Source organism: Dermacentor silvarum, chromosome 3 (assembly GCF_013339745.2).
Source record: "Dermacentor silvarum isolate Dsil-2018 chromosome 3, BIME_Dsil_1.4, whole genome shotgun sequence".
Classification (NCBI taxonomy): domain Eukaryota; kingdom Metazoa; phylum Arthropoda; class Arachnida; order Ixodida; family Ixodidae; genus Dermacentor; species Dermacentor silvarum.
In genome coordinates, this window is record NC_051156.1 from 150,961,000 (window position 1) to 150,979,466 (window position 18,467).

An 18,467-nucleotide genomic window follows, 5' to 3' on the forward strand; every position below is an offset into this window, starting at 1 on the left:
TAAGGGGATCGGTGTATGCTTGGTGTTTGTAAGCTGGCTTCCCCACGTTAAGTGTTGCAGTGAATGAAGTCTACTTGCCGTATGCGAACGATGCGATGCGAACGGGTTCCGATAACTCTATTGCGTTCTACTCTTAAAGACGAAGCATAAGCGTCCTCCAAGTGTTTAATTCAAAATGTATAAATTATAAATTAAAGGAAAATGAAAGTGGATGAAAAAACAACTAGCCGCCCTTGGAAGCCGAAACCACAAGGCTTCATCTTCACCGCGATGACCTGAGTGGCGCTGGCTAACGATATCGGGGTTACACACACGCAAATACCAAGAATGTGGACGTTGGAACAGCCGGAGCCGCCGTAGCACAATTGGTAGTGCATAGCACGGGCGATACGAAGTTGTGGGTTCGGCTCCCACCGGCCGCATGTTGATTTTTCGACCGCTTTCAATTCCTTTTAATGTATCATTTCTACATTTTCAATTAAAAATTGTATATACAAGCAATGTCCATTACGCTCTCCTTGGCTTCATTATCTGTTTGCTTCATATGGTTACAGTTTCACAAAGAGGTACCAGATTGCAAAACGAGGATAGTATATGTTCAGAGTAAGACACAACATACGAAGCATGGTGTTTATGTACAGATGCTAACACGGCATATGGTTTCAGAGACACAAGATGGCGTACACATCAAATGCAGATAAGTATGTCAGCATAATCACAGAGCACATGGTGGCTCATAATATACTCCGAGAATTGTGTATGACAGCGGATCTATAAGAGGTGTTATAACATATGTGCGGACATATTTTTATGCGGACACATTTTTAGTTGGCGTGAATGAGAGGAAAAAAAGAGCATTATACGATAAGAGTTCTTGGCGTAATAGTTCAGCGGAAACCCGCTAGGTGGAGATTCGTCCTGGTCGAGTCCCGGACCAGGACGAATTTTTCTTCAACTGCGAGGCTTTCTTTCGAGGAACCCGTATGGGTTTCCTTTGTAGCAATTGCTACATTTGGGTGGATGTCTCATTTTCCCTTTAATTACTTCTCTCCACCTAGCGGGTTTCCGCGGAACTATTACGTCAAACACTGGCCTTTGCTTCGAGTTGTTGACAAATTCGACTTCGCCCTGCCATCTGCTAGCCGCCTGGTTAGCTCAGATGGTAGAGCGGCTGCCCCGGAAAGGCGGTGGTCCCGGGTTCGAGTCCCGGTCCAGGACGAATTTTTCTCCAATTGCGAGGCTTTCTTTCCAGGAACCCGTATGGGTTTTCTTTGTAGCAAATGCTACATTTGGGTGGATGTCTCATTTTCCCTTTAATGATAAGAGTTCTTGCGGTACTGGTATCGTAATGTACTCTGACAATTTGCGTCGCAGGCTTAAGCTTTTATAATGCCTATCTTTTTATGCAACGAGTATGGTGTTTCCATGAGATGTGTTCGTGAAAGAAAACACCCGGAGTGTTTACAGTTGTAGATAATTCAAATTTACCTTTGTTAGTAATTAGTGATTCAGAAATTATAGGCACACCGTATATTTGGCTCGGAAAACGGCAGCTTTTCCGGTCTTTATATGAGATGCAAGGCAAGTGCTGCCAGTTAAACCGTGTATTGGCGCTGTGCCCAATTGTAAACATGCTTAATATACACGCAGAGCTCCAGATTATATGAGCAGAACCAAACTGCACTCCAACTACGCCGAAGTTTGTAAACCGACTATCGCCTGCCGGTGTGCTGAGGTCGTGGATTTCATACCCGCCTGCGGCTGGCGCAGTACATTGTAGTTTGAAAGCCAGAGATAGAGCACTTATGTTTAGGAAGACGTTGGAGAACTCCAGGTAGCCAAAACGATCCATAGCTCTTCATGCGGCGTCTTCCATAGATCGGATATATCTATAAGTCTGTCTGTCAGGCTAAAATCTCAGGTGCAGCGGGCAGGGCTTAGTTTGATGTTTTAATTATTTTATTTTATTTTATTTATATCGTACAACACAATCTTTATGCCTTTTTGTGTGTCTGTCTGTTTCTCACTCACTCACTCACTCACTCACTCACTCACTCACTCACTCACTCACTCACTCACTCACTCACTCACTCACTCACTCACTCACTCACTCACTCACTCACTCACTCACTCACTCACTCACTCACTCACTCACTCACTCACTCACTCAATAAGTAAATCAATCAATCAATTAGCAGCCTGTTCTGCTAAAGTACTCCGTCTTTATTCCTCTTCCTTGGCTATTTCTTTGCAACTGCAAGGAGGTCCAACACGTCTCCTCATACTTTCACGTCTAATACCCGCTTCTCGCTTCTTTTTCTCTTCACCTTAAGCTGTCAAGCTTCAAGACGGACTTGGCGCGCGCTACAAAGAAGATCCTGGGCCGAGAATCTAGCTGCACGTTTCCAGCCGAGGTAAGCGTGATGCTACAAACCCTGCAAACAGCGAGAAAGAAGAGAGACATCACCGGCGAGCTTAACGAGAAGCAGGAGGAATTAGCCTGGCTGATGACTTGCAGTGACACCCTAGCTGTTGAGTAAGGAATATTACACGCAATATGGTCACACAAATCCAAAACATTTGACGAACGCTTAAGCTTCGACTTTAAGGGTATAACGCGATAGCACTGAAAGATCCCTGGCTGCTAATCATGCTTTTTTTTTCTCGTATATTCAAATTACATTCCGACGCTATCACGTCTGTATAGTTGTGGTTAAGTCGTACTTTACGATTTTTCTGACGGATTTTACTTTGAGAAATTCAACTTTTGTTACTAACGCCTTGTGCCATGCGAAGGGCCTGCCCGGTCGGGGTGGTTCGGTTTGATATGGTTCGGGAGGATTATTTCTGCCACCGACGCCGGCGAACCCACGTCGACACAGACGCCGACACCGACGCCGGATTTTCTGCGACACAGGGCCCTTGACGCTGTCGCATTAATACGGCATATACACTCACTGACGCGAACGTACGCGCACTACAGGTATTCGGAAAGCGTTATTAGGCCCTACAGACCCTAGAAATATCAGGAACGCTTTCGGCACGCGACACGCGCAAGTTGTGCTCCTACCCACGTGCATTTCGAAATTTTCAATGCATTCAACGTTGCTCAGCTTCAAGCTTGAGACGCGCGGCAAGTGTTCTGCAGCCTTCGAAGACTGTACTGTCTCCCTGACAAGTAATGGCAGAAGTCATAGAGCATTTTAGATGCGAAGCGGCTTATGGTCGGGGCTATGTCCCTCCCTCCCTCCGCCGTGCGGCGTCCACACCCCTACTGCGCATGCGCATCCTCCTCCCCCTCCTCTCCTTGTCTCATCTCCATATATATATATATATATATATATATATATATATATATATATATATATATATATAGTAAATGTACGCTAAGTTCCGGCTTCCGCTTCCGGTTCCGGAAGCCAGCTTCCGGCTTCCGGAGAACGCTTCCGGCGTTTTGCCCGAATGATCCCCCGGTGCTTCGCCCAGTCATCATCATTCACTTCGTCCTCTCATTCTCCTCCCGCAACGCCGCGATGAGTGCCACGGACAGCGCCAGCGTCAACGCCAATGTCAGCGCCGTGGACAGCGCCGCGGAGAAGAGGGCTCGAGCCGCTGCCACGAAACGGCAGCGGCGACAGGCCGATCTGAAAACTAATGGAACTTGAGTCGACCCCATGGCTGCTTCGCATACTACTCAGGGTTCCCCTACGGGAAGATGGTGTAATTTTTTTTTTCTAGGTGGCATTGGCGAAGCCCGGCCGGACGCTTTGCTGCGGAATAAACGTTGTCCTCCACCAGACGCTGGTTCTTCCTTCGCGTTGCCACCGTGCACTCGGGCCATCGAGGGGCACCATCTCGGACCACCACAACCCACGAACTTCCATCCCTAACTATATTGTTCACAATTAGCCAAGTTTTTGACCAACTCTTACGAAGTTCCTCGAATTTCATAATCTTAAAGTTTGGGTGGAAGAGGAACGTTACGCATAGATCACATTCACGAGCCTGTTCAGCGAATTCTTGCACTTGAGGTAGTTAAAGTATCCTTGCGACAAATTATGCAGTTCGCCAACGACAACCGAGCATCGAAATCACCCGCACACCTTCTGTCGCAAAGTACAATCACACCTGTCCGCTCGGCGCGTCAGCAGAGTTAAGATGGCAGCACAAAAGGCAGCCACATGATGCGAGCGTGGTCGGAGAATAGGAATACGCTCGCAAGATAATATTTTTACGCCGGAAGTTTTTCTTCCGGCGTATAAATACCCACCTTAATATTGATCGTCAAAATATATACAGGGTGTCCCAACTACCATGCACCAAGATTTAAAAATATGCAAATGCCATATAGCTAGACAGAACCAAGGTAATGGTGTCTGCCGTCGCTTGGATATTCCCAGATTATTTTTTGCATTCCACCTAATTCTGGACTAAGGACGTCGCCCACCTCGGACGATTTCTGTCCTCCTCCTCCTCATCATCATCATCATCATTAATATTATAATCATCATCATCATCCTATATTTATGTCCACTACAGGACAAAGGCCTCTCTCTCCCTGCGATCTCCAATTACCGCTGTCTTGCGCTAGCCGATTCCAACTTGCGTCTGCAAATTTCCTAACTTCATACTCCACCTAGTTTTCTGCCGTCCTCGACTGCGCTTCCCTTCTCTTGGTATCCATTCTGTAACCCTAATGGTCCACCGGTTATCCATCCTACGCATTACATGGCCTACCAAGGTCCATTTCTTCCTCTTAATGTGAACTAGAATATCGGTTATCCCCGTTTGTTCTCTGATTCACACCACTCTCTTCCTGTCTCTTAACGTTAGGCTAAACATTTTTCGTTCCATCGCTCTTTGTGCGGTCCTTAACTCGTCCTCGAGCTTCTTTATTAACCTCCAAGTTTCTGTTCCATATGTTAGCACCGGTAGAATGCAATGATTGTACACTTTTCTTTTCAACGACAGTGGTAAGCTCCCAGCCAGTATTTGGTAATGCCTGCCGTATGCACTCCAACCCTATTTTATTCCTCTGTAATTTCTTTCTCATGATCAGGGTCCCCTGCGAGTAACTGACCTAGATAAACGTACTCCTTTACGGACTCTAGAGGCTGACTGACGATCCTGAATTCTTGTTTCCTTGCCAGGCTATTGAACATTATCGTTGTCTTCTGCGTATTGATCTTTAACCCCGCTCTTCCACTTTCTCGGTTAAGGCCTTCAATCATTTGTTGTAATTCGTCTCCATTGTTGCTGAATAGGACAATGTCATCTGCAAACCGAAGGTTCCTGAGATATTCGCCGTTGATCCTCACTCCTAAGACTTCCCAGTCTAAGAGCTTGAATGCTTCTTCTAAGCATGCACTGAATAGCATTGGAGAGATTGTGTCTCCTTGCCTGACCCCTTTCTTGATAGGTAACTTTCTACTTTTCTTGTGGAAAGCCAAGGTAGCTGTGGAATCCTTGTAAATATTTGCCAAGATATTCACGTATGGCTCCTGTACTCCTTGAGTACGCAATGCCTCTATGACTACTGGTATTTCTACTGAATCAAATGCCTTTTCATAATCTATGAAAGCCATATAGAGAGGTTGATTGTACTCCACAGATTTCTCTATTACCTGGTTGATGACATGGATATGCTCCATCGTAGAATATCCCTTCCTGAAGCCAGCCTGTTCTCTTGGTTGGCTGAAGCCAACTAAGTGTTGCCCCGATTCTATTTGAAATTACCTTGGTGGATATTTTTTTCAATACTGAAAGCAAGCTAATGGGTCTATAATTCTTCAATTATTTAACGTCTCCCTTCTTATGGATGAGTATAATGTTGGCGTTTTTCCAGCTTTCTGGTAGACTTGAAGTCGTGAGGCATTGCATATAGAGGGTCGCAAGCTTTTCAAGTGTGATATCACCTCCATCCTCGATTAAATCGACTGTTATTCCATCTTCACCGGCAGCTTTTCCCCTGGTTATGTCTTTCAAGGCCCTTCTAACTTCATCGATAGTTATAGAAGGAGCCTAGCTCTGTATCCTGTTCATCACTACTTCGAATGAAAGTAGCTTGGCTGCCCTGGGCACTGCACAGGTCAGTATAGAATTCTTCCGGTGCTTTTACTATGTCATCAAAATTGCTGATGATATTACCCTGCTTATCTTTCAGTGCATACATTTTGCCTTGTCCTATGCCAAGTTTTCTTCTCACTGATTTCATACTGCGTCCATACTTTACTGCTTCCTCAATCTTTTCCACGTTATAATTTCGGATAGCCCTTACTTTCTTCTTGTTGATCAGTTTAGACAGTTCAACGAATTCTATCTGATCTCTCGAGTTTGACACTTTCATGTTCTGCCATTTCTTTATTAGGTCCTATGTTACTTGGGAGAGCTTACCTACTGGTTGTCCTGGTGCCTTACCTCCTACTTCAATTGCTGCTCCTGAGATCAGCCTAGTTATGGTTCCAGTCATTACTTCTATGTTGTCTTCATCTTCCTGTTCTAAACCTGCATATTTGTATGCGAGCACCAGCCTGAATTGGTCTGCTTTTACACTTACTGCGTCTAGGTTAGCCTGTTTTTTTTTTTTACTAATTTTACTCTTTTTCTCTTCAAATTGAGAGAAATCCTAGACCTCACTAATCTATGGTCACTGCACTTTACCCTACCTAACACTTACTTCTACATCCTGCACTATGCTGGGATCGTCAGAGAGCATGAAGTTTTATTTCATTCCTTGTTTCTCCATTAGGGCTTTTCCAGGTCCACTTCCTGTTGCTGCGCTTCCTGAAGAAGGCATTAACTATTCGGAGCCTATTCCTTTCCGCGAATTCTACCAACATCTCTCCTCTAGTGTTCCTAGAATCGATGCCGTAGTTGCCAAATGTTTGCTCCCCAGCCTGCCTTTTCCCCACTTTTGCATTGAAGTAGCCAATGACTACAGTATACTGAGTTTGCACCTTTCTCATTGCTAATTCAACATCTTCATAAAACTGTTCTATTTCTTCATCATTGTGACTGGAGGTTGGGGCGCAGGCTTTTACTACCTTCATTCTATGCCTCTATTCAGCTTTATTACGACGACTGCTACCATCTCATTAATGCTGTAGAATTCATCAATGTTGCCCGCTACGTCCTTATGGACATAGCGGGCAGTCCTACCCCGAATTCTCTCTTATCTGGAAGACCTCTGTAGCAGAGGACGTGGCCAGTTAGTCAGCACTGTATAAGCCTGGCCAGTTCTTCTCACCTCACTAAGGCCAATAATATCTCAGGCAATACCAGATAATTCTTCAAATAGCCCTGCTAAGCTAGCCTCACTCGATAGGGTGCGAGTGTTGAACGTTGTCAGGTTCAGTTTCCAGTGGCGGCCTGTCCGGACCCAGAGATTCTTAGCATCCTCTGCCGCATCGCAGGTCTGACCGCCGCCTTGGTCAGCTGCGCCGCAGCCGCTGGGGACTGAGGGTCATGGGTTAATTGTTGGAGCCATGAGGGAGGTAGTGGCCGAATACTGCACCAGGGAGGCCAATTCCTGTTCTGGTGAGGGAGTGACTTTGTTGAGGCTTGGTGGGCCTTCCTAATTTGGTTGCACCTTGACTAGTATAGCCCCACTGACTCTCGGCGATATATATATATATATATATATATATATATTTTGCCGGTGTTAGGCGGCACTCCATGCCTGAAAATGTAGTGGACTGGAGGAGGTTTCGGACTTACGACCTTCAGATTACTATACTATATAAAAAAAATCGAAGAGAACATTACACGTCTATGCATACAACAGCAAAATCCTCCAACTTAACTGCAGAATGACCCTAAATAATTTATTATTGAAATGTTATATGTCCGTACTCTACATCCGTTATTTAACGCGCGCAATAGTGCCACTGAGAGCCTCGTTGACTTCACGGATGTACTATCAGGCTCGCTCTCACACTTTGAGGTCAAAACTCTTGCGTGCGACTCACGCATTAAGAAAAAAAAAAACAAATTATCGAACAGAACACTACACGTCTATGCATACAACACAAGATCCTCCAACTTAACTGCAGAATGACCCTAAATCATTGATAATTGAAATGTCACATGTTAGTACTCTACAGCCGTTATTGATGCACGTAATAGTAGCACTTAGGGCCTCGTTGACTTCACGGATGTACCATCAGACACGTTCTCACTTTGCGGTGAAAAGTCTTACGTGCGACTCACGCAATAAAGCAAAAAAAAAAAAAAAAAAACTTGCGCAACTTACGCGTTCCAGATTACAAGAAGATTCGCGCTTAATTATAAGTACTTCCACGCACTAAATGAAACTCAAATGCTGCCGTCTTCTAAATACACGTGCGAGACACGCACAGCCTTAGACATACCTTTACATAATACGTCGAAGAGAAAAGTAATCTGAAGAGTGTACCATTACTAAAATCAATCCGCGCAGTCCGTTTCTATGGCGCGGTACTCTCTACGTGCGTGCGGGAACTACCATCCGGCGATTTCTAAAATCAGCTGAAGTAGACTGCAGAATAACCAGTATCTAATCTGATATGGCGTTATTTTCAGAACTCGCGAAATCTGAAAAGAAAGTCTTAGTTTAACGAAAACTCACGCGAAATATCTACATATCTCTGCGAAAAAAAAAAGCACTGACGCCATCCTTTCTCGAGCGTTCTGCTGTCACGTTTTCCTGAAAGCAAACGTCAAATTAATTCGAAAATTTATCTGCCTCTACCAGGATCAGAAGAGACCAACACTGCGCCCTCTGCCTAACAGAACGTTCCTAAAACTCAAAGTTGTTCGAAACTATCCTCGGAGAAATGAATAATAATGAATGCAACTTACCAAACGTGCCTCGAAAGAAAAGCCCTACTGTCAAACAAAACACGACTTGTCACGGACTCTCGCAGAAGCGTCGCTGATCAACTGGTGCAACTTGCGCGTGACCTTCCAAACTTTATGCCGTTGATCAGCACAGAAGCAGCAGCGGCCGCCGGCCATACGGCGCCCGTTAATCGGCGTGTCGCTGTCTCGAAACTATATGCCGCACCGTGAGACCGCAACGTTTTTTTGTAGATTTCCGTAGTTTATTCCTCCTTCTCATCTGCCTAATTACATAAGCAGCCTTAATTAATTAATAAACTTCTCAAATATTATATTTGTATGAAAAGTGTCTATGAGAAAATTGTGGAGCAACATGAAAACCTCCCGCTATTACAGCTTTCTGTTGCTCAATACGTGCTACATAAAAGTGGTTTTCCGAGCGGGAAAGAAGCCCGCGAATACACTCAAAATTGCCGCGCTACTGGTCGCTCGAAACATTTTGCATCAGCAATTATTTTGACTATTTTGAGCGACTATGATTATTTTTACGCTACACATGTGCATTCTGTCTATTAACGCGAGAGCGTTAAGGGCCCCGTGACGCAGAAAATCCGGTGTCGGCGTCCACCGCCGGCGGCGTTGTCCGTCAGAAAAAAATCATACAGAACCACAACGAGGCACTGCAGGCCCTCCGCGTGGCGCATAAGCGTTACTGAACCAATTCAATTTATCAAGAAGAAGTTTATTGATTGGAAAAGGCAGAGAGGTCGGCCAGAAAATGGAGTATCCGGCCTGCTATTCTACGTAAGGGAAAGGGAAGAGGAGAGGAAAGAAGGTCACAATGGGGGATGATGATGGGAGGAACTATATGCGTGTATGTGTGTGTGTGTGTGTAGGTGTGAATATATATGTGTTTATATCTTTAGGTTATTTTATATGCTATATGTAGTGACCTATTGATGAAGTCTGTAGGAGCAGTGCTGTAAGAATGAATTTTTTTTTGTTTGTACAACTTCTTTTGTATGCTTATCATAGTTCAGTACCCATTTCTTTGTTGTTGTTGTCTAGAAATATTTGAGCGTTTGCACTTTACTGTTTGCCATGTACAAGGGGGCTCAGGTTTTCTTCAAGCGAATTTGTCAGCTTTTTGCCTGGGCCATCCCGCATCATCTTGATGTAAACAAATAAACAAAAAAAAACTAGGTGAAAGGACACATTGCATAAATGTTATCACAAGCGTGAGTCCAGGCCCGTGTCGCCTAAGAAACGTGAAAAAGCACGCATTGACTCTATCGCCTGCCAACTCTCCGGCCATGCGCCTAGCAGGAGGTCCTCCGACAGTGGTCTATTCTATAAATGCCTCAAGGTAGCTGCCAGTGTCAGTCTTTCGCACGCATACTCAGGGCACACCACGAGCACGTGGTCTATAGTCTCAACAACACCACGCGCTGAACAGTCCGGGGAGTCTGCCAGTCTAATGATGTCCAAGTACTTGCGCGTGAAAGCGACGCCTAATTTTAGTCTGTGTATCAGGCTAAAATTAGGCCAATTATTAAATTATTAAAATTATTATCAGGTATATGAGGGCGTGGAATTCCACGCAGAACAGAAAAGTGCAAGCGGAATCCATCCTTTCAAGGCGGACGTGGCGAGCGTCTGGCTGGGCCCAGTGTCTTCTCATCGCACTCCTCATTAATTCCGACAGGAGGCACGTGATGTCCGATCTAGAGAACGGCGCAACAGTTCGCAGGCCATTGCTGAGGGCGCGCTTTGCTTCAGCATCGGCCATCTCATTACCATTGAGCCCACAGTGTCCCGGGAACCATTGGAACGCTATTCAGCGGTGTTTTTTTTTTTTTTTTTTTTTTTTTTTTGAGCGCATGAAAGTAGCTCGGTGATCTGCAGTGCTAGAACCTGATATGCGGTGTGGCGCAGGAAGCACCCCAAAATTTGCAGCGCGGGTTTTGAGTCCGTGAAAATGCACCACTCTTGAGGTCGTTCCCCGCAGATGTGACGAATCGCTTCCCGAATTGCCACAAGATCTGCAGCGGTTGATGTAGAATTGTGATCTAGAATGAAACCTCGAGTCGTTAGCTAGGCGGGTATCACCACAGCTGCTGTCGATGCCTTTGGTGACGCGGATCCGTCAGTGTACACATGAACATAGGTCTGGTATACTGACCAGATGTATGCCAGAGCAAGTTGTTGTAGTCCGCTAACGGGAACCAATGATTTCTTTAGTTTGCCGGGACATTCAGGCATACCGAAGGTTGGACTATCACCCACTGTGATTTGACGGGGTGATATGGAATGGCATAGCCTGATGTGTTGTATAGGGTAGATGGCAGTGGAGTGCACTTGTGAAACTGCTGTCCAGCCGCTCATGCAGAACCGACGTCAATGGATGACGATGGTGTCGTGCGAGTAAGCGTAAATATACACCAAGCGGTTCGTGGGACAGATATACCGATAATGGGCATACGTGGGCTTCCTCAATTGTGCCTTTGTTGGAGGCACGCCGTGGCAAGCCGAGGCATATTTTGAGCGCCTGCGCTTGGACGCTCTCTAATGTCCGTAAGCAGGAATTGCTCAAGTTTGAGAGCATCGGGAGGCTGTAGCGAATGTAGCCTACGAATAGAGACTGATAAAGTCGCAGTAAGGAGCCTTCCGTGGGGCCCCATTTCATGCCTGATACGAAGCGAAGAACATGGCAAAACAGATTAAGTTTTTTCTTCAGGCCTATTAACGTGCCTCGACCACGACAAACCGTGGTCAGTGATAATGCCCAAGAATCTGTGGTGGGAGACATACGGTACGTGTCATAACACTGTTAATGGAGATCGCGTAGCGGCAGACGGATTTGCGCGTGAATGAAACCACAGCACATTTTTCAGCAGCTAAGAGCAAACTCTGACGGCGTATGTATCGTGAATTGGATGACACAGCACGTTGTAATCTCGCACGTTGTTTTGGGCGTGTTGTACCAGAAGCCCAGATGCAGATGTCATTTGCATATGCACTGATGTGGATGTGAGCTGGAACTTCACTCACCAGGCAAATCAGCGCCACATTAAATAATGTTGGGCTGAGAACTCCTCCCTGAGGAACTCCACGGCATACCTGATGACGATTAGTGTTTCCGTCAGGCGTGCACATGTAAACGAAACGGCCGCTGAAGTAGCTCACAATCCACAGGTAGAGCCGACCGCCAACGCCTCTGTCGTGTAGGGCATCGAGAATGGCTTCATGAAGGACGTTGTCGTAGGCCCCTTTGATGTCTGAGAAGACAACGGCGACGAGCCGGCGTCGACCTTTTAGATGCGAGAGCATCTTATGCTCGGGGCAGTGTCCGTTCTGCGGCGTCCGCATCCATACTGCGCATACGCAACTCTCCCTCGTTCTCCTCTCCTACGCAGGTGTGCGCTCTCCTCTCCCCCTCTCCTCCACAGGTGCGGCGCAGCAAATCATTGCATATAACTCTCTCTCACTCTCTCTCTCACTCTCTCCCTCTCTCTCTAAGGGTTCGCCGGTAGGCGGTGCAAGTGTCGCGGCGCAGTATAAAGCGCGCGTTCGCTGTGCTTTCGTCATTCTCTCTCTGTGCAACGATGTGCGAAACGCCACGAACAACGTCAACGTCGGCGCTAGTTGCAGCGGCAGCGCCACCGCCGCGGAGCAGAGGAAGGCTCGGGAAGCCGAACGTAAACCTCAGCGTCGGCAAGCGGACCCCGAACTTCGGGCCAGGGAAGCCGAACGTAAACGTCAACGTCAGCAGGAAACTTCTACGGAAGCAACACGGGCTCGGCACGCCGAAGTGCAACGTCAGCGTTATCAAGCCGACCCCGAACTCCGGGCGGACCTCGTCTTCGCAAATTTCAAACTCGACCCTCTGCAGCAAGGACCCATTGACGCTACACTTCACCGACCACAAAGCCATCGTCTTCAAGATACCGCGCGCACCGACTCTAGGAATCACGTACGATCTCTAAATAAAGACGCAACAACCCCGTGCAAACGTCTCCTCTCTTCTCAATACATTCTCTCACTCTAACTTTCATTGGGTTGTGTTGCCAAGTGAAACGAAACGGAAACTCGATGCGCACCCCGCGCGATGCTTTCGCATCCCACCATGGTCGCCCGTAGGGTGAGATGATGTGATTTTTTCATGTTCCGCTGTCGTAACGCGGTCAATGACACTGTCAATCGAAGAACGAGCCCGCCGAAAACCGGTCATCATGTCCGGATAAAGATCATTCCTCTTCAGAAACCATTCGAGCCTCGCCAGCACCATTTCTTCCATAACTTTTCCAACACAGCTGGCTAATGCTTAAAGTAAAATACGTAAGGAAATTCGTAAAGTCCGACTTGCACACCACCTACAGACATGATAGCGTCAGATTTTAATTTGAATATACGAGAAAATAACTTGAATATACGAGAAAACATAATTCTGTTACGCGCAAACTCAAATATAGTTATCAACAAATACAGCTTCGCTGGTCTTCCATCCACACATAGTGGAAGGGCTCTGCATTTTTCTACACAACCCTGTCGACGCTCGTACTTTTCGTCAGAACCTAGGCACATACAGCAACACAAACCCCTTGTTGCTTGCTTACGGGGATTATGAACCATTGATGATGAGTCACTGCTTGTAGCCTCTGCCTTACGGGGGTATCAGCCATTGCTCTGCCCTGCAATGCCGCCGGAATCGGCCCATCATTGTTTTCTATCGGGCCCCGTGTCGCAGAAAATCCGGTGTCGGCGTCCACGGCGCCCGATAACGCTATCGCGTTCCAAAGGCGAAGCTTAAGCGTCCTCCAATTTTTGTTCTGCTTACCTTTTTTAGTGCGAATAGCATTCTTCGCGTACTTCAGCCGTTTTGAATCTATCTATCTATCTATCTATCTATCTATCTATCTATCTATCTATCTATCTATCTATCTATCTATCTATCTATCTATCTATCTATCTATCTATCTATCTATCTATCTATCTATCTATCTATCTATCTATCTATCTATCTATCTATCTATCTATCTATCTATCTATCTATCTATCTATCTATCATCTTACGCTGACCCTGTGACCCAAGTTGTCTGCTTGCTTGGCCCACTAGGTATGTGCTCCTTAACTAACAAACTAACTAATACAAATGAATGAATCAGTATGAAAAGGCAGCAACTATTGACGCGAATACTAGAATAAGCAGTTGTGAAGCTTGCTATGCTGCAAAGCATAATCGGACTGGAATTAATTATTTTCTCAAGTCGTGTTTTGTACTTTATGCTGCTTCTGCGTTAAGAGTACGCTTTACATCTTTATTTCCTATCTCAACACATGGCAAAGCAGAAATCGTTTTGCATTGCATCTACACACTGCACAAATTTGATATCATTGGTTGCAATAAAAAATAAATATTATATATACCGACTGTAGGGAGCAGATTTTTATTTAGGCTGTCATTTTTTCTTACAAGAATGGACGGAAATCGAGAAATTAAAAACAATATTCGAGTATCAAGCTTTCATCCGTGTAACTCAGCGATAAAAATCGAGTCTATAATTCTGTAACTGCACCTTTTGAGACACCTAAAACTGACAACGTTGGTGTACTGTACAGCACTTGATATTTTCTGAGCAGAACTTTTACAAATCCCTCGTAAACAGGGCAATAGTTTTACGTAAGTTGTAAACTCATATATCAAATTTATCCACTTTATATGCTCTGACATATACAATTTAGATAACTGGGATATCTGTTTTGCGCTCAGTTACGAATTTGTAAACTTCATGCTCCAAAAAAATTTTTTAGCTGACCAATTTCAGGCGATTCTTGTAAAAATTGGGAAATCCTAAATCAAAGTTCTGTTTCCTACAGTTGCTAGAACGTCTGTCTCTATCTCAAACGCAATAAATCTCATTCACATCACTTCAGCAATTGTCTAATGATAGTGTACGTATCTGCGTTTCACATCTATTTGAATACGGAGATCAGAGTGGCCTCGAGATGAGCTTTCTCTAATGATAATTAGTTTTGCTTTCTTCAAAATGACTTACGTTAGCGTTATATCTGTAAGACATCAAAGCGCCCTTCACTTTTAGTTTAATGTCATCCATTTTCGTCGAGTGCGTTACATGGTGACGGAATTAACCCGCAGGTGTCGCTGCGAATCCTGCTGGAGGAACTGGTGTCCCTCCGGCGTGAAAATGGCCGACTGCAGATGGTGCACCAAGACGAGGTACATCATCGTCAGCAGCAACATAATCATCATCAGCAGCAGCAGCAGAAGCCCAAGGACCCCGCTAAAGACACGGTTAGCTCAAATTATAGAGTGTTAATACGTATGCCTACCGGAATAGCACGTCCGTTCGCATAAAATTGACGGGTCTTTATTCTATCCGACGTTCTGACTGCTACTCTCACAAAAATTTATTTTAAAAGTCTTCGGAAATTGTATAGAAAAAAAAACATTTGAATTGACTGTAGACTCTTTTTGCACACAGCCAACCTTATTGTAAGTCCAGTAGAAGACTATATATATATATATATATATATATATATATATATATATATATATATATATATTGCAAACGTGCAAAGAATAGATGCACGTTGGAAAAGTATATAACAGACTTTACTGACGTTTCGGCCGGGGTCCGGTCTTCATCAAGTATTCATGAAGGCCGGACACCGTCCGACACGTCAGTAAAGTCCTGTTATATTTTTCCTGCGTGCATCTATTCTTTGAACTATTTCTGTGCCGGCTGCTGTGATTCTTTGCATCACTGATATATATATATATATATATATATATATATATATATATATATATATATATATATATATATATATATATATATATATATATATATATATAAAGATACCGATGCTATAAGTTCATTTTTATACGAACACATCTGAATACTCCAGCAGAGCGTGAACGCTGGCTCCAAACGCTGCTCAACAAACAAACAAACAAAAGACGAAGCAAGTCTTACTTGCCCACAATAGTTGCATGGCTATCGCTGCCACTGATTTTCAATTTTGAGCGAGGTCGCCAGTTCATTCATTGGCGTGTTGGCTGACCTTTGGTTGTCACCTTTATTCATCTTGCCTACCGATATACCCACGTGTCTGAGACGCCTGGTCTCAGATCCCTAAAATGGGGAACTTGAGGCAAAATGTTTCATTGGCCAAGCCTTATAGCAGCGGCCAGTCGTCAGTCGGATAATCGTCAATTCAATTCTCAATGAACATTTCGATAATTAACCTTGTAATTATTTATTTTTAGGGGGCACATTGTAGTCCAGAAATGAAGTCAGCCAGTGGTCATGCAGAACTCAACCTTTGCTAGGAATCCTGTTTCGCGCACCTGTTTTGAGAAATAGGTACTCAATGTCTGCAACGAACCGAATTACTGTTCCAGATAATATTGTTACGGCGCAACCAAAAGTGGCGCCAGTCAGAAGAAGACGATGTGACTGGTAGAGGTGGACTCGGTGTTGACAGCCATCTTGTTTATGTTTCAGCTGTTTCTCTTGTAAATAGTGTAAATACATCTTTATATGTCGCTTCCGCAACGTAACGAATTGGTGAGAGGTGCTGGGTACCTACAAGAGACAACAACGGAACGCCGCAGTGGTCCGCATCTCAGACTGGACACCATGATGGACGAAACAAGACCCGAAATGGCGCGGCCCACATCAACGCCTACAACCTCGATGGTTAATTGTCCTGGCTCAGCCGCGGGATCCAGCAACGTTCTGCGACACCGACCACCTCGGCGTTTCTCGTACTTACGACCGCGTGCGGAGCCGCTTCTACTGGTCCAGGCCTGTACCGCTATGTGCGCACCGCTACGTGGCAGCCTGTGCGCTCAGTCAGCGCCGGCAAAAAACCTGCTGCTGCTGCCCGCTGGACGCCTTCACCCCATCGATATAACCTCAGAACCTTTCTTTCGCGTCGGTCTCGATCTTCTCGGTCCTTTTCCGACGTCGAAATCTGGCAGTAAGTGGGTCGTTGTCGCGACTTATTACGGGACCCGGTACGCGATCACGCGAGCTTTGCCCACAAGCTGTGCGACTGAGGTGGCAGATTTTCTTTTACATGACGTCATCCTCCATCACGGCGCACCCCGGCAGCTCCTCACTGATCGCGGCCGCACCTTCTTGTCCCGAGTTGTTGAGCCCGTTTGTCTGAACCCGCAGACAAACGGACTCACGGAGCGGTTCAATCGCACGTTGATAGAAATGCTGTCTATGTACGTTTCTGACGACCACAGTGATTGGGACAGTACGTTACCCTTCGTGACCTTCGCCTATAATTCGTCCCATCATGAGACCGCTGGCTTCTCACCATTTTACCTTCTGTTCGGCTGCCACCCTAGATCTGCCCTTTGCCACACTGCTTCCTTCCTCGACGAAGCCTAGAAAAGTGCTTATGACGTTGCCTGGCCTGCACTGCCAAATGCACGCCCACCTGCTGAGCTTGAGCGGCGTACGTCGCCTTCATCGAACGTGCCTCTTGCTTCCGACAAGTTGCCTGAACAGGATGTGCAAGCGGTTATCTTGCTGAAGTCATTAATGGCTGCGATTCGCACACTTTTGGGAAATGCACAAAGTTCGACTGCTTGATGCGCTTTACAAGTACTGGATGCTCTCGCTCTTGTGCTTGAAAGCTTGCATTAGAAACATGGCTCGCCCACTTTTGTACAAGCGACATTTTCAAGAAGTCAAGAATGCCTCAATTTTTCAGTGGAATGCGAGAGGCCTGAAATCGCGTATTTCCGATTTTCGCCAATTTGTATATGTAAATCGGTTCCCGGTGCTATTCATCTGTGAACCAAATGTGAAAAATATCCTCAGATTATCAGCATACGAAACTTTTACCTCCGCCACGTGTGACAAAAGCAGCAAGGTCCTCCTTTATGTTCGCAAAGAGCTCACTTACGTGGCCCAGGCCGTGCCTCCTCATGACGACAACCAGTATGTGTGTCTTAGCATAAAGAAGAAGGGGCTCGCCTTCACTTTCGTCGCAAGCTACATTTCCCCATCAAGCCGTGTAAAAGGCTTGGAAATGTTTTGACGTCGACCTCCAGTCCATGGATAATCACAGGATATTTTAATGCTCATCACCCACTTTGGAGAAGTACAAGAACCAATTTAAGGGATCAGAGTCCTGTATCTTGCTTCGGACCACGACCTATGCCTTTTGAACGACGGCAGTCCAACATTCTTGAAAGGGTCGTCGTATACAGCAGCTCCCTAGACCTGACTTTGGTGTCACGATGCCTTACTTCAAGCGTCTACTGGTTTACTGACTTGGAAAGCGCGGAAGTGACCATATTCCTACTTACGTTGCCATCAATGTTCTAAGCAATATGTCTTCTCCTATGGTCTCTCGAACAGTTGATTGGCCCGCATTTCAAGCCTCTGTGAACGCCGAATGCAAGGGTGGCCTTGCATGTAGCATAGAGCTTGTGATTGCGCAAACGATGCATGCTGCAACGCGCTGCTTCTCATAATCACCTACTCGCACGGACTTCGACAATGAATTAAAAAAGGCTTAGTGCAGTACGTCGGCGCGCCGAGAAGAGATACAGACGCACAAAGTCGATTCTTGTCCTTAGGGAGGCCAGGCGCACGCAGAAG

The 18,467-nt window shown here is 45.6% G+C and overlaps 1 protein-coding gene across 1 annotated transcript in view; it reads left to right on the forward strand.

Moving 5' to 3' along the window:
• LOC119444902 (uncharacterized) overlaps positions 1–18,467 on the forward strand; it is a 51,296-nt gene that overhangs the window by 11,835 nt on the left and 20,994 nt on the right. The window contains exons 5-6 of the mRNA XM_049664795.1: positions 2,334–2,414; positions 14,975–15,130. Of these exons, the coding sequence (XP_049520752.1) occupies positions 2,334–2,414; positions 14,975–15,130 (237 nt within the window). The remainder of the gene's footprint in view (positions 1–2,333; positions 2,415–14,974; positions 15,131–18,467) is intronic.